This window comes from Condylura cristata, unplaced genomic scaffold (assembly GCF_000260355.1).
Source record: "Condylura cristata isolate star-nosed mole 26May11 unplaced genomic scaffold, ConCri1.0 scaffold00017, whole genome shotgun sequence".
NCBI classification, from domain to species: domain Eukaryota; kingdom Metazoa; phylum Chordata; class Mammalia; order Eulipotyphla; family Talpidae; genus Condylura; species Condylura cristata.
The window spans coordinates 23,364,644-23,381,105 of NW_004567118.1; the positions used below are offsets into that span (position 1 = coordinate 23,364,644).

The 16,462-nt window shown below is 42.1% G+C and overlaps 1 protein-coding gene across 1 annotated transcript in view; it reads left to right on the top strand.

Annotated features, from left to right (window-relative positions):
• Positions 1-13,322, top strand: part of CDRT1 (CMT1A duplicated region transcript 1) — a 30,647-nt gene extending 17,325 nt beyond the window's left edge. The window contains exons 10-14 of the mRNA XM_004685071.2: positions 898-1,040; positions 5,292-5,450; positions 7,442-7,710; positions 8,994-9,058; positions 12,534-13,322. Coding sequence (XP_004685128.1) covers positions 898-1,040; positions 5,292-5,450; positions 7,442-7,710; positions 8,994-9,058; positions 12,534-13,316 — 1,419 coding nt within the window. The 3' untranslated portion in view covers positions 13,317-13,322. The remainder of the gene's footprint in view (positions 1-897; positions 1,041-5,291; positions 5,451-7,441; positions 7,711-8,993; positions 9,059-12,533) is intronic.
• The last annotated feature ends 3,140 nt before the right edge of the window (positions 13,323-16,462 follow it).

The following is a 16,462-nucleotide window of genomic DNA, read 5'->3' on the forward strand; positions in this document are numbered from 1 at the left end:
TGACTCTCAGGACCATCCTAGAACAGCCCAAATGAGTTACTGAAAGGGTGATCCTTAAAAGCTGAGGGGCCGGTCCCCACAGAAGGAGATCCTTCTGATACAGTGAAGGGTCAGGGGCATGGGACCCATTATCCTGGGGATGGAAGAAAGGCTGCATTCTGGCTCAGCATACTGTGTGCACTGGGATCTTTGGATAATAACAGAGGTCATGTACCTTTTCCTCTTCCAGAATACTCTGAATCTGAATCTGGTGTGGGGTAAGGGAAAGAACAAAGTCACACTTATTTTCCTACTTATTCTGTGATGAGAACACTGACTGTCCTGAAAGTGGTTGTTTACATACAAAAGATGTCCTTGCTAGACTGAAACTCTCTGGCTCTAGTGGGTACTGGTGAGATGGCATCTGTGCGAGTAGTGCAAGATCGCAGTGAGAAGCGGCTGACCTGGCTGCTGGACTTTTACCCCCACCAATCTTGTCACCATGGTCTAATCAGCAGTTCCAGGCATAGGGCTATGCCAGGTGCCCTCCAGGTCCTGGCAAGGGATTGAGGCTGGAACCTTTTAGCCTTTGCCTTCTGACAACAGAAGGTGGGGAATTCTGGCCCTCTTTGGTGCTCCAGGAATATGGGGCCTGCCATAACCACAGCCCTGACCACATTCCTCCTTAGCTAAGGAAAGAGTTCTGGAAAGAGAGAGAAGTGGGGGAGGGCAGCATGGAATTCACTGGTCTCCTTACAGCAAAAACCGAGCCAGCTCAGGTTGAGACCTAGGGAAAGGTAGCAAGGACTGGTGAGATGTAGCTTTGGGAGATAGCAAAGAAGCTTCCAGGGTTGACCCTCCGAGGAGTCACAATCTGAATTGAAGATGGGCTGAAAACAGCAGCATCTTTTCTTGCAGTCTCTCACTGGACACGAGGGAGCGGTGAAGTGTCTACACTTTGACCAGTGGCACCTCCTCTCCGGAGGCACTGATGGCCTGGTCATAGGCTGGAGCATGGTGGGAAAGTACGAGCGGTGCCTCATGGCCTTCAAGCATCCAAAGTAGGTTCCAGGAAGGCCCGGGCTGGTTAGCATAATGCCCTCTCCTTTCCCTGATACAGCTTTAGGTTTCAATTTTTAAAACCTCTGTTTCTTCTGCTTCCTCTCTGCTGACTTTTTGTCTTTCCATTCCTCAGCCTTTTACCTGTCACCCATTCCCATGACCACCCTTTTAGTTGGGTCATTTTCTCTCCTGCTCTCGTTTTTCTCAAGAAATAGCCAATACTAGATGTGGGTTTTGAGAAGATTTTGAAAATTTAAACTTAAGACACACATGATCCAAACTTAGAAATATCCATTGAGCTGTCCCAAATGAGGCTGACTCCAGGAAATGTAAAATTCTTGAAATTGGTCTTTACTCCCAGATGTATGTGGTCACAAAAGCTTAAAATTATCCAGATGTGAAAGGTTTAAAAATAACTAAGGATTCAAAGAGGGAACTTACTTACAAATTCTGGGCTAGATTCTATTCTAGGATTGCAAATGCATTTCATTTTACAATTGCACTTTAATTTAGTGGCAGTGGTTTCTAGGAACCAACTGAGAAGTAGTCTGAAGCTACAACTGGGCTTATTTGGAAAAGGCATCGTGGATAATTACTGGTTCTTCCACTGCCATGGGTTTTATAGGCTGCTCTAGGCTACTTCTGTAATATATATATATATATATATATATATATATATACATATATATATATACATATATAATGCTTCTTTCCCCGAATGAATTATTTAAAAATTCCAGTAAAATAAGTGCTTTTGTATTGGTTAAAAAACTAAATGAACTTCCAAGGGAGATAAAAGGGGTAGTAAAATAGGACTCTGGATTTTTTTTATACCTTAGAGGACCCATTGACTCCGGGAGGCGATAGGGGAGAAGGATATGGATGTGTCTGTTCTGTCTGTGGTGTGTGACTGCACTTCTGATGAGTGGATGCCAGGAAGGCCTGTATTGAGGACCTGACAACCCTGAAGTAATTATCATTAAACTGCTTAGCGTGTCATGTGGACGATCAACTATTGACCTTAGGGAAGGAGTCAGATTTAGGAAGTCATCTGAAAATCAAAATCATATATTTGAAATATCTTCCATGCATGATTTAGGAGGATTTAGTTTAGTTAATGCAGAAGAATTTGTTCCCAGAAGGTTGGTTACAAATCCATGGATTCATGAGTCTCCCCTTCCACCTCAGCTATAAGACCTTCATAGGCTACTGTGACTCTCAGTGTCATTCAGTGACATTCACATTGGTTCTTGATGCCTTTCATAGTTACAGCAAATACATAGACAACTGGAGAATCTGCTTGTGCAGAGCATCAAGGTCAGTCAAGGGTGTGAGCTTTGAGTCTTTCCCAAACATTTGCACAGTCCTGGATGCATGTGGTTGTATAGATTCCTAGGGCTATGTCTGGGCTTTTCAGAGTCTTGATGGACATTTCATTTCCTAGCCCTTCTTCCAAAGTTTTTTTTTTTGTTGGTGCATTACTTGTCCCCACAGACCTTTATTACTATAGGCAGAAGTGACAAAAGTTTGCCTATAGATTTAAAAAAAAAAAAGGATGTATTTATTTATTCATACAGAACTGGGGTACAAGCCAGAGTTGCAGGGGCCGTGAGAATTCACCAGAGACAGAGTGGGGAGCAGATCAGGCAGATCAACGAAGCACACTGCTGAGGGGAGCAGCGCCATGTGGTCACTCTGGGGAGGGGATCCAACTCACACTGAAGCAGCTGCAGTCAGCTTTCAGTGCTTCGTCCTAACCTGTTGCACCACCAGGGAGGCCCTGCCTATAGATTTTTAAAGAAATGTTTCCCAGGTAGCAGCTTTAGCACTGGGTAGATTCCTACTAAGGTGAAATAAAATACAAGGTTTTTGAACCAATCAGAGAGGTCAAACAATTCACTATGAATGATGTCTGTTCTATTTTCTTCAGTAGCAGGAATGTGGGCTACGCTGGGCTAGGGAGTTGGGAACTGGACTAGGGTAAGGTAATAAGTCACAAAGTTGACTGCTCATACTGTGGCCGAATCATTTTTCTTTTCTAAGTGTTCCCTGGGTTGCTACAAACCTTGGGTTATTTTCCAGAGTTTTGAGAAAGTTGATTCTGACAATTTTTTTTTTTTGCCAGTATTTCATTTCTTAAATGGAAGGGCAGATTTTGGGAATTGCTTCTGCCACCATTTCACTGACACCACTTTCTCTCTTTCTTTCTTTCTTTTTTTTTTAATGATGAAAGAACAAAGAAGGAGACAAATGACTTATAGGGATAAGCCTGAAAGGGGACTGTTGTGCCAGGATTATAATAACCACTGTTATTCCAGATACTGATTGTTTTAAAATACCTCAATTTATTTAATCCTGATATCAGTCCTATGAGGCACAAGTCATTATCCCTTTACATAGAAAACTGAAGACCAAGAGATGGAGTTACTGGCTCAAGTTTCCAAAGCCAGTAAGTGGTAGGATCAGGTTTTGATCTTAAATTTCTAATCCCAAAGCCCGTGTGCTTACTGACTAGGCTATAATGGTAAAGTTTAAACTACTAAATGTTGTAGGAATCAATGAGAAGTGCACTGCTCAGCAAGCTCAAAAAGAGGTATAGCAAGAGGCAAGCCATCCTGACAAGATGTTTCTCCTCATACTACTATACATTTAGGACACCAGTAAGATATTGGAGCGCCATCTAGGGGAATAACTTTATTGGACTTTCTTTTTTTTATTTTATTTAAAATTTTTTTAAAAAAGATTTATTTATTTGTGCATACAGAACTGGGGTACAGGCTAGAGGCTCAGGGGCGGCGAGAGGCTTCACCAGAGACAGAGTGGGGAGCAGAACAGGCAGATCTACGAAGTACACTGCTGAGGGGAGCAGCGGGCGGGCCAGGAGAGGTCTGCCACGCCATGTGGTCACCTCCGGTACAGGTGGGAATTGAACTCATACGGAAGTGGCTTTAGCTTCTCAGTACTGTGCTTTAACCTGCTGCGCCACCAGGGAGGGCCTATTGGACTTTCTTATACTTGATACCATAGATTGATCTATGTTCTCTCTCTCTCTCTCTCTCTCTCTCTATCTCATGAAACCATGTTGATCTCTTTGCTCTCATCTGAGTGTGCTAAGCATGCTCTGTGTTTCAAGATCTGTTATTTTTGTTTTGTTAGTGGTTGGAAACTTGAAAAGTCTTAACTGGCCCTGAAATATGACCAGGTTAAAGTCAAGTGGCATGGGCTGGGTGTATTCTTTTCACATGCTATAGCAATGATCATACTGAGACATGAGAATATGCTTACCTTTTCCACAAATATTTTGGAGGGACTGCTATGGGCTAGGCTTGGTGAATGGTGCTAGGCTTGCAAAGGTAAATAAGGCCCGGGTTTTGCCTAAGGTAATGATAGATTCCTGAAGTTTCTGTTTGTGTGTGTGAAGGGGTGGTGGTGGAAGTAAGGGGTGCATTAATGAAGAAGGTAGCATGTGAACTAGGACATGCATGGATTTGGATGTATGTAGGTGTCAGGGGCTAGTGAACTTGCTTTGCATATAAGATCTAACAAACTGGGAGCATTAACTTCAACTTTTTAGTATCATTAACAGAAATGGAAACAATTGCACTTCTCAGAATTGAATACTCCACCCGTTAACAGAGTCCAACTTGTAGGGAGGACTATGTTGGAGGCATCTGTCTAAGTCTTCTCCTGGTCCCCTCTCTTTTTCTCCTGGTCACCACAAAAGGGAACTCATGAATCTCAGTCTTCAGTACAGCAACCTTTCAGGATGTTTCACAAAAAGAATGAAAACCATCACTTAAGAGCCCAAAGAAACTGCTCAAATCCCAACCACGTCACATAAAGATGATGATTTCTCCCAGCTATATTTTCTTTCTCTTTATAATACTTCTGGAAAGAGAATCAAACCATCAAATGATTCTCAGGATGACTTTTGTAGAAGTAAATAAACAGGAATCACATTGTAAGGATAAAACATGATCTACATATCAGCCCTCCCCCCCCCCCCCAAAAAAAAAAAAAAATTCTGTGACATAACTTTGGGTTTTGCTTTTTTCTGGCATTGTGACTAAATTGCAGGAAACTGCAGAATGGGCGGAGAACACAGCCCAGGGGAGAGGGTTACCGGTTTACTTCTACTTCAGCATGATCATGACCACTACCTCCAGCCAGACATAGAACACTGAAACCACAAGCCAACCCCAGCAACTTACCAGAAGGCGGTACTGCCTGTTGCTCTGTTTTCCTTCCAGGGAGGTGCTCCACGTGGCCCTTCTCTTTCTCCGGGTCATCAGTGCCTGTGCAGATGGCAAGATCCGCATTTACAATTTCCTAAATGGGAACTGTCTGAAGGTGATGAAAGTCAACGGCAGAGGTGATCCTGTGCTGTCCTTCTTTATTGAGGGCAACAGGTGGGTGGTAGGTGTGGAGGTCAGAGCCATGAGCAATTCTGTTTGGGTAGAATATTTTTGTGCCTGGAACACCAGTCCTGGAATTACTGGCAGTAGCAGATAGCGGACAGGGTTCTCCTCTAATTTTGGCTACTATAAGCTAGTTCCCCCTTATAGGAGACTGGTAGGGTTTTGCATAAAACTTAGCAGTTGGGGTCACATTAATCTTAATTTGTTCTGGATTCCTGGACAAATCATAGTACATGTAATAGACTCTCATGCAAGGACCATCACTGTGCAAATGTGTGGCCCTGCTTGCTCCTGGATCACACATTCAGTTCCAATCTGAATCATAGACAAATCTCTGAAGCAGAGGCTTACAGGAGGTGGGGCGTGGCAGTGGGTGGGGGGAGATCCTATGTCCAGGACAGGGTAGAGCTGGGCATGTAAGTTTATAGAAACCTGAACCATAGGGTTATGTTTGTAGTATGTTAGGTTCAGGGTGGTATTATATGAAAAATACCTCAATAGAATAATTTTTAAATTCTAGCACAGGCTTACTTGAGCTATCAGTTAATCTCTCTGAACTATATATATATATATATATATATATATATATATATGTTTATATTTATTTTTTTATTAAGTAAAAATTGCTTTCTTTTTATTGCAACCTTACTGATTTTATTTATGTTATTTGAGGAAGTCTGGTAGTTAAGCAAAATAAATGAACACTTTTAAGTTATGAAATACTCATCCATCCCTCTCCTGCCCCATACGTACAAAACAACCAAATAACCCTCTATCCTTTTTTTCTTCCAAAGAGAGAGAATTTCCTTTTGGCTTGATTAAAAATAAATCTGAAGGAGATTTCTTACTGGAATGACTCCTCAAATTCCATTTCAGCATTTTCTATCACTCTTATAGAAAGTTTACACTAATGGTTGTGGCCTTCAATTGCAGACTTTTGAAGCAGGAATGAACCTACAGTAGTATTTCCATTTCTTGTTTCTGGTTACAGGAGATCTACCAATAGGCACAGAGGCAAGAAAGTAGCCTGCAGCCTAAGCATTGTGAACCAAGAGACCCAAGGGTGGGAGTGGGGACAGTGCTGGGGTGGGCCCAGGTTTGGAACTCTTTCTACAAGGGCATTAAAGTAGGGGATAAGGAAGACAGAAACCATGCTGTCTTACGAAGCACACATGTTCAGTCTAAATAGCATCTGCCTTGGAGTGATGGGCAGGGCTGGAGGGACCTTGTGGACTGGAGGGAACTTGTGGGCTGGAAGCCCCTCCCACCCAGCCATGAGAATTTCCTCATCCCTACAGCAATAGAAACATGGTTTGGGGGATGCTGTCCTTGATAAAACAATGAATTTCGAGACATTCATATGCTGAGTACGTAAGCCTTCTCCTGGGCATGATAGGTAATTGGCATTCACTGGGAACAGAAATTCATTGACAGAGTAAAAAAATTTTTTTTAAAGATTTATTTATTTATGCATACAGAAGTGGGGTACAGGCCAGAGGTACAGGGGGTGAGAGGATTCACCAAAGACAGAGTGGGAGCAGAACAGGTTGACTGACGAAGTACACTGCAGAGCGGAGCAGTGTGCAGGTCAGGAGAGGTCTGCAGCGCCATGTGGGTCACCACCAGGGTTGGGATCAAACTGATGCTGAAATGGCTTTAGCTTCTTAGTGCTGTGCTTTAACTCACTGTGCCACCAGAAGGACCCTCACTGACAAATATTTTAACACGAAAAACAACGTAATCAGAATTTCTGTGTCCAGTTCACATTCATTTTTAAAGAAAACAGCTATAGCACCACACCCTCTTCTGTGTGGCCAGCTCCCATCTTTCATGGCTCTGGACTCCCAATAACCTGCACCGCTATGAGTGAGCCCTAATTTCCGGACACTGTTCCCTTGGCTTGAGGGTTGGGTGGAACAGTAATGGAAACACCTAATGGGGGCCTCCATGCTTCCTTAGTGGGTGATCTGTTTGGGTTCCAGGATGGTGATCAACACGGAGAGCAATATCCTCATGTTCCAGTTTGAGAATATAAAGTGGCAGTACTCTGCGGACCGGACCAAGCAAAAGAAGAAGGATAAAGAGGAGGACAGGGAAGAAAACAGCGTCATAGACATTCCTTCCAAAGCTAGTGTTCAGGCCCACAGTCTGAAGGACTCCATGTCTAGTAAACAAATGGTGACATTGGACTCCTTGCTGAGCAAATCTCACAAGTCTCACATTCTCCTGAGGACACTCAAGGTGCCTTCTGGTAAGAGCCGAGTCCCAGGCAGTCTCAGAGGCAGCTGTGGTGTGCTGGGCAGGGGCACTACGACTGTTTCTTTGTGGGATATTTTGGCCAGTGGCTTCTTGAGGATATGAATTCTAGCCTTAAGGAAGGTTCACCAATTTATTAGCCAACTCATGGACTCCCCTGATTTCCAAGGTCTAGGTCTTCAAGCTTATTAGAATTTTTAAGAGTAGAGACACTGGTTTTTTTTTTTTTTAATATATATATATTTTATTACAAAGTTTATTTTTACATCATTTTGTACATTTTTTTTTCCCATCACCATGTCACCCGTGTGCCATCACCATAATCCCATGTACTTCCCTCTCCCCCCCCCCGTTTTTGATCCCATTCCCCACTCCACCCCCGCAAGATGTCTCTGGTATATGGTTGTTCATTATTTTTGTTATTTTCTCGCCTGTTCCATTATACTCCTGCTTGAGTGAAACCATCCGGTATTTTTCTTTCTCTTTCTGGCTTATCTCACTAAGCATGATCTTTTCCAGCTCCATCCAAGTTGCTGCAAAAGACATGTGTTTCTCTTTTTTGGTTGCTGAGTAATATTCCATTGTATATATGTACCACATCTTTTTTATCCAGAGATGACACTAGGTTTTAATACTTGCCATTAAAACAAAATCAAACAACCAAGATTCTTCTTTCCCACCCTCAATCCAAATATATACTGCCTAATTATTTTCCCAGGGTGGATACAAGATATTATAATGAAGAAAAATATGTTGCAGGCAAAATGTATTATATCACGATGTCTTGTTGATAATGTGTATAGCTGGAAAATAATAGTTATTAAGCAGATGTGTGTGTGTATAAGTTGGAAGGGGGCATTAGTATAGCTCATGCCATTTATAAGACATACAAGAATAAGTTATATGTGGGCTAAAATAGCCAGACTCCTCCCTTTTAACTGCCCTATATTTGGTGAGTGCAATTGACCCATAGATCCTTAGAGGACATAATGTACCACTTCCAAGTATTGTACACTACAAATAGCTACTTCTCGAGGAGAGAGAATTGAGAGTTTTAGATCACATTTAAAGCTTGATAATCATTATACAAACTGGCTGGGAGTGGGTTAGGAGATGATCTAGACCTTAGGTTTCAAGTGATGACCTAGTTTCATACAGCAACAAACAGTAGGGTGATAGTTTGCATGAAAGTCTGTTGAATTATCAGCTATACCCCATTATTCACACCTAATGAATTATGTAATCACAATAGTTTCTTCCTCAATTTTAATTGAATAGCATTAATAGAGGAACCTCAAAGTCAAGTAAAGTCAAAATCATCCAGAAGAGACAAGAAGATTCCTGTTTCTAAGGAAGCAATTGTCATGGATGGTGGGCAAGAGAACTTGGAAGCAAAATTCTTCACAGGAGGTAAGATGAATGGTGATACTGTGTTCTGAATTTGTGGCAAAATAGATTCTCCCCCTCCCTTTACCACCCCACTATCCCTTATCTTTAGTTTTTCAGGAGGTCAATAATTTTGCTTATTTGAGAATTCAGAATGGATAAAATATCCAGCTTTGCCTAAGACGGGTGCGTTTTCCTTAACTGTCCTCTTACCCTTATTAGAGCTGAGTTTCCAGTTCTGCTGCCCTTTCCTGCTTACTCAGTCCCTCATTATTTAGACTGTTGTATAAGCAATCTGAGTATTGGGCACAGGTGAGGGAAGAGGCAGTCAGGGCTGGTTTCAGAGAGTGTTTCGGGGGATTTCATGACAGATTTTGGGGATAGAGGTAATGCATGTGAGATAAGGCAGTGAGGGAGAGATGGGAAAGAGGATTTTAAAGAGAATTGCTGGACATCAGGAATAGGATGTCTCCTGTTCTGAGAGACTTTGGTAAGATTTAAAATGCCTTTAAACTATTTAAAAATATTTTTCTAATATAACAATATCTTTGAATTGAATTCCCTGCAGAGTCTAGCTTCCAGGTGAGACTTAATGAATTAAGTCTAGGGTGGGTATACTAACAATGGCAGCCTTGTGTATATCTACTGTCCTATTGTCTATCTACCTGAATAGGTTGGTATACCTGCAGGGTAAAGTCCTAGGAGGGACATTGCTGCCCCCAAAGAAAATTACACTAAAAACTAGAACATTATTGCCAGGACTGTCCTTAAAACCGACTGTGTAATTTTATATTCCCTTTAAAAACGAGTGAGAGCTCCCACTGCAGCTAGGCCAACATCGGAGGTCAGCCTCATTCTGTGCTTGCTTGTGTGATAAATAAAAATGCATTTCTTCTTTTTTTAAAAGATTATTTAGGTATACAGTACTGGGGTACAGGCCAGAGGTACAAGGGCGATGAGAAGATTCACCAGAGACAGAGCAGGGAGCAGAACAGGCAGACTGACAAAGTACACTGCCGAGGGGTCACCTCAGGGCGGGGATCGAACTCCAACCAAGGTGGCCTTGGCTAGCTTCGCAGTGCTGCGCTTTAGCCCACTGTGCCACCAGGGAGGGCCCAATGATACAGTTCTTTTAAAGTTGATCATCAATAAACTAAATGTCTATCATTGGGCAATGATGAAGGAGAGATGAAAACACCATACCATGAAATATGACTTGGGAAGAGATTTGCAATATATGATTATATGAAAAAAGACCAGTTAATGAATTATGAGGTCATCACAATTCTACCTTAAAAAAGGAGAAAACCGGCTCTCCCTGGTGGTGCAGCGGGTTAAAGCACAGCACTGAGAATCTAAAGCCACTTGCACATGAGTTCGATTCCCGCCTGCCCTGGAGGTGAACACATGGCGCGGCAGACCTCTCCTGACCCGCCCGCTGCTCCCCTCAGCAGTGTACTTCGTCGATCTGCCTGTTCTGCTCCCCACTCTGTCACTGGTGAAGCCTCTCACCGCCCCTGAGCCTCTGGCCTGTACCCCAATTCTGTATGCACAAATAAATACATCTTAAAAAAAAAAAGTTAGAAAAAAGGAGAAAACCTATGTGGTTTGTCATACGCACACTGATATAGGCACAATGGTTTATTCTGAAGGAGGAGTAGAAGGAGAGTAGGGAAAAGTTTGACATTTGAATTTCATTTAGTTTTAGAAAAATATTATATAATGAATAGAGGTAAGGGAGAAATCTTCATTTTATTGAGGTAAATATTATTATGTTTGTTTAGAGATTATAGGTTCAAACCTCTACAAATGTATGCTCTCACACCATACCCACATTCAAAGTCCCAGTAACCCCTTCCCACACTCTGTTGAGCTCGCCTTCATTCATACTCCCACCTTCCCTACCTCCCCTCCAGGTTGCTTCAGTTTTTCAGTCAGATGTCAAGTGGTTTTGTACACCCCTTTGCTTTGTTTTTCCATATTCCATATGACTGAAATAATTTGGTATTTGTTTTTCTCCTTTTGACTTATTTTGCTTAGCATTATCCCCTTTAGCTCCACCCATGTAGCTGCAACTGGCAAGAGTTCATCTTTCTTATAGCATAGTAGTATCCCATCTATATATACACCATATACACACACCATATTTCTCTGACCCACTCTTCTGTCTTTGGATTCTTAGGTTGCTTTATAACTTGGCCATTGTACATAGGCTGCAATGAAGCTATAAGTGCATATATCTCAGGGAAAATTTGAAGTTTCATTCCATCCTAGTGTATCTATATACACATATTTGGTCAGGCCTGCTAACATATAAGTGCTCTCACTGCTGGTTATAGATTGGTGTAGTTTGGGTACAGACTTTTTTTTTAGAAAAAAGTATAGAGAACTGAGGTACATATCAGAGGTGCAGGTGTGGTGAGAGGATTCACCAGAGACAGAGTGGGAAGCAGAACAGGCCGACTGAAAAAGTATACTGCTGAGGGGAGCAGCGGATGGATCAGGAGAGGTCTGCTGTGCCATGTGGATCACCTCCAGGGCGAGGGTTGAACTCATGCTGAAGTAGCCTTAGCTTCTTAGTGCTGTGCTTCAATCCACTGTGCCACCAGGGAGGGTCCTGGGCACATACTTTCACTTGTTAGGCCACACTGGATAAATCACTTCTATTTTTCATTACTCAGTTAGGCTTTTATAATGCGTATTTATGAGGCATAGGGATTGAAAAAAACCAAATGAGAGCTACACAATATAGAGATTTTCTCACCTCTGAAAACATCCTTGTTACCTTAAGGATCTTGTATGTTGGAATGTGATCCCTTCCAGTTATAGTTTACTACAATGCATTGTAATATAATGAAGCTCTTTTGTATCTGCTGCTATTGCTCAAAATATTTTTGGGAACCCTTGTTCAGGAATTGCCTTTTGGTCATGTGTTATTTTGCATTTTCCAATGGTGACATTTTTTGAAGGTAGGTTTGATTCTGGGAAACATCCAAAGATCATTTGAAGTCCAACTTGATGAATAAAGTTGAAATCAAACTTTGTGATAGACTTTGTATTGAAAATATGGGTATGTCACTATAGATTTTATAAGGCTTATGTTGTTTGTAAATGAGATGTGAAGGCCTTCTCCACAGGGAAGTCTCAAAAGTATTAGAGCATTGCAGTTACATACATTCCCTCCAAAATATGCTTATCTAGATATTTATATACATTTGCACTTAAGTACTAGCCTATCTGTTAGAAACATGTATTGATTATGTCATAGTTACTGGCATTGTAAAGGATTTTTGCCCAGGATGGTGGCATGCCTCCAGGATAGTGGCATGCAGGCATTTAGGTTGGACTTAATTTTTAATGCATAAGTACTTAAAAATTTTCAGGAGCATTTATTTATTTATTTATTTATTTTAAAAAACAGCTGATATGGAGAAACAAAAACAACTGAACATTCCAGTCAAGAAAAAGTCCTGGCAAGTCCCTATGTCTCCTGATCGATTCCTCCTCACTGTTAATGCCTTGCAGCTAGCCCACAATTCAGGGAAGTTTGCCTATCCCCACAGGCCCCAAACCCAAGTCATTGATGCCTGGGGACCTTCAATTTCACATCCAAGGAAGGTCCTGAGTGTGAAGGGAAAATCAGTCCAACATGAAGTTGACAGGTTAAGAATCAGCAACCCTCCCATAGATGTGAAACAAACCAATACACCCCTTGAAATCCAGAAACTGCAGCCCAACTTGAAGAACTCTTTGCAGAGTCCCCAAGTCCAGTCCACCATACCCCAGCCGGTGATTATCCGTTCCAGGTTCTCTGGTAATTTAAAGTGTGAAGATGGGGCAACAAGTTCAGTCAACAGGACAGTGCGCAGCTTCCACCCCTTAACCAGTATGCAGGTCATTAAAACAAACCGAATGCTGGCTCCACCAGTGGGCACAACAGTCCAGTCTGTCAAGAAGGAATGGCCTCGCAACTGTGTGACCCTTAACCCCTTCCGAATGAACACCGAGTTCATGTTGTTGACTGTGAAGGAGGAGGCTGAACACAGGGAAGCTAAGATGAAGAAATATCAGGCTGCGAAGCCCACTGAAGTGATCAGTCCAGAAAAAGCCAGTAGAGCTGCATGGATCAGGAAAATCAAAGGCCTGTCTATAGATAATTTTATGAAGCAAGGGAAAATCGCAGCTCCTGAACTTGGACAAAACATATTTATCTGAACCATCCTTGGGAAATCACAATGTATTACAATAAACAGAATACCAAGTGGATGTTGGCTTTTGGCTTCTGTTTTGGTTTGTTATCTTGACTGTCTCCTGACAGTTAATGAGGGACCTCCTACTTAATTTCCTATAAGCCAAAGAGTTGATGTCATCAAAGAAAACAGAGGGAGGCTGGCAGAAGTTGGCAAAAGTATTCCCACGGAAAACCATTCAGTGAGACTTATGGAAGCTCAATTTCATTGATGGGGAATGGGGAGCTGATCACTGGAAATAAAATATTACTCAATCCTATCAACTTACTGTGATCATTCTAGTAACGGGGTTAAATGAGTAACGGGGTTATATTAAAATAATGCATTGGTGTTCTCTGGCCTTTTGGAAAGGACATCTAGTAAAGCTAGGTGATTTCAGATAAGAATCTAGAAGGAGAAGCCCTCAATGGGGTTGGCTATTGCCTTTGAGAAATGTTGTTTTCTTTGTAGGTTTAACTGCCATGGAGGAACATTAAGCACATTATCATTTTACAAAAAGAGGGATACTAATATCTTTCCAAGTATGTGTGGTTTCTAATTAAATCTTATGAGGATTAATGTCAGGGACCCGGCATGTTATTAAAAAGCATGTAGCCACCATAAGAGCCATGGTCCACTGGGAAACTCAGTTCCCATCCAGAGAGACAGATCCTATTCATTAGTTCAGCATGGCCATAGGATGGTATGAGATAATAGAAAAAAATATATATCTGCATCCTGTTCCTGCCACAGAGCTCCTGAAATCTCTAGGATCATTTCCTAGGTGACAAGATGACTGGGAGTGTTTCTTTTTTCTATTCAAAAAAAAAATTATTATTTTACCATTAAATATATTTGACCTTCATAGACCATTATGCCTCTCACCCTCCCTCCCTGTCTCAGTTCTGTAATCAGCTATCAAGAGTTGGTTTTTCAGCATGTTTATCTGACTATTAATTTGCTTTGTATTCTACATATTAGTGACACTACCTGGTACTTATCTCCTTCTGACTTAATTTGATTAGCGTTATCTGCTCAAGCTCCATTCATGTGGCTGCAAATGGCATGAGTTTATCTTTTCTATCACTGGTATCTCTTGTTCTAATATTTGTCTTTGATCCAGTTCCTGACTCATGGTTCCCGAAACCCTTGTAAAATCTTGAGCACCTTTTGTTCTAATGATGTGACTTTGATTGGGCTCCTGGGTGGAGTTGGGTATCAGAAAGACCACATCATGATTAGCAGCTTGGAATTTTCAGAGCCCCTTTCCTTCCATTCTCTGGAGACATATAGAGGAAAGGACAGAAATGGAATTAATAATTGATGTGTCTCCACATCAAAATCCTGATAGTAAGGGGTTTGGAGAGCTTCCAGGAATGTGAACACTTCCACTCTAAGAGGGTGATATGCCCAACTCCATGGGACAGAAGTTCCTGTGCTTGGGACCCTGCCAGACCTTATGTTCCTTTCCATATAGCTGTTCCATCTGGATCCTTATTATAGCCTTAAGAAACGTAAACATAAGCATTTCCCTGGATTTTGTGAGCTGTTATAAAAAATAAATTGAACTTAAGGAGGGGTTGTGGAACCATCTGTAGCAGTTGGTGTCTGATCTACAGTTGGTCTGAAGCACAGGTGATAACCTGATCTTGTGACTGGTACTTGGAAGAGAAGGCAACTAGTGAGAGGTCCCTAACCTGTAGGTCTGAAGCTACCTCTGGGTCTGAGAAATAGATTAAGTTGTAACTCTGGCTGGTGTTGCAGAGACTTGCATGATGTGGGGGAAAACCTCCCACCTATTAGGTGACTAGAAGTGAAGTGCTTTACCTGCATAATAAAGGAGAGCCACATAGCAGAGAGCCACAATAGGGAAGAACTGGACTTTCACTACATAGGAGATAGACTGAACTGAGATTTTCCTAAGTGGTGGTATTGAATTCAAATAGAATGGAAAACATAAACAACAAAATCCCCCAACCTTACAAAACCTGCAGTCCACATTCTAGATTGACCCATTCAAAACCCACCCCGCCTCCCCCGCCAAAACAGGACATGGGCAGGTTTGATAAATAAGCCACTTGCTCAAAGTCTTCACTTTTCACTTCAAGGGCAGGATTGCAAGTGTTTGTCAACTTTTACCTCCATAGATCATTTTTGATTTTAGAATCTTAGGTTTGAAGAAACATTGGCAAATAGTCATGTAGAAATACATGCTGACATGATTCCTGGAAGTGCACCATGTTGCATGTAATTTTAATGGAAAGAATCCCCTCAATTAGACGGGGGCGGTTTCACAGAGGCTGGATATTGTTATAATCCGTTTCAAACATGACTTAAAGTCTTTGACTTTCAGGTCCTTCATTCCACAACACCACATATTAGCGGCTAATCGCAAAACAATAATGTGTTTACTAGGTAATTACCCTGTAGGGTAGCATTTCCCACTCACGCTTGAGAAAAGAAAAGGAGGTCAGAAAGGTAATTGGTAAGAGGAGGATCCTGGACTCAAACCCAGGTGTTCAAATTCCAGGACCCACGTTTTCAACTTGTCTATTCCGGTTTTTTAAAAAATACATTATAGAAGGACAGGCTTACTAGGAAAAGGAGAAAGGAAAAGGAGCACCCGCATAGTCAGTCACAGGTGGCGGGAGAGCAGCTCCTGGTGTTTTCCACTTATATTACTCTCCATACTCTAGAGTCTTTCTGCCATGTTCTTCACAACTTTTTCTCTCTTTGCAGGAAAACATTTATTTTCCAACTGCTTTTGTACAGTAATACAGTACAGAAATATATACAAAACATTCAGACAAAATGAAACTATGGAGTGATAAAGCCCCCTTCCCCAGCCTTTCACCTTTAGGGCTGGTGGAAACGATCCCGCTTAGGTAGCAACGACATCTCCCCGTGTCCGGCCACTGAGTTCCCACCCAGAAGCCCACCGCCACACTCGGCTGCTTGCTAGCGGCTTTTGTCTCCAGCAGACCAGGACCCGCACCGCGTCTCGCCCCGCCCCCGATCTCGCCCCGCCCCCGTCCTAGGCAGCTCTAGCCCCGCCCCACCATCCAGTCCCACAAGCGCTCCTCCCTCAAGGTGCGTAAGCGGAAGTGGGAACTGGCTCGGGTTGGTTCCTTG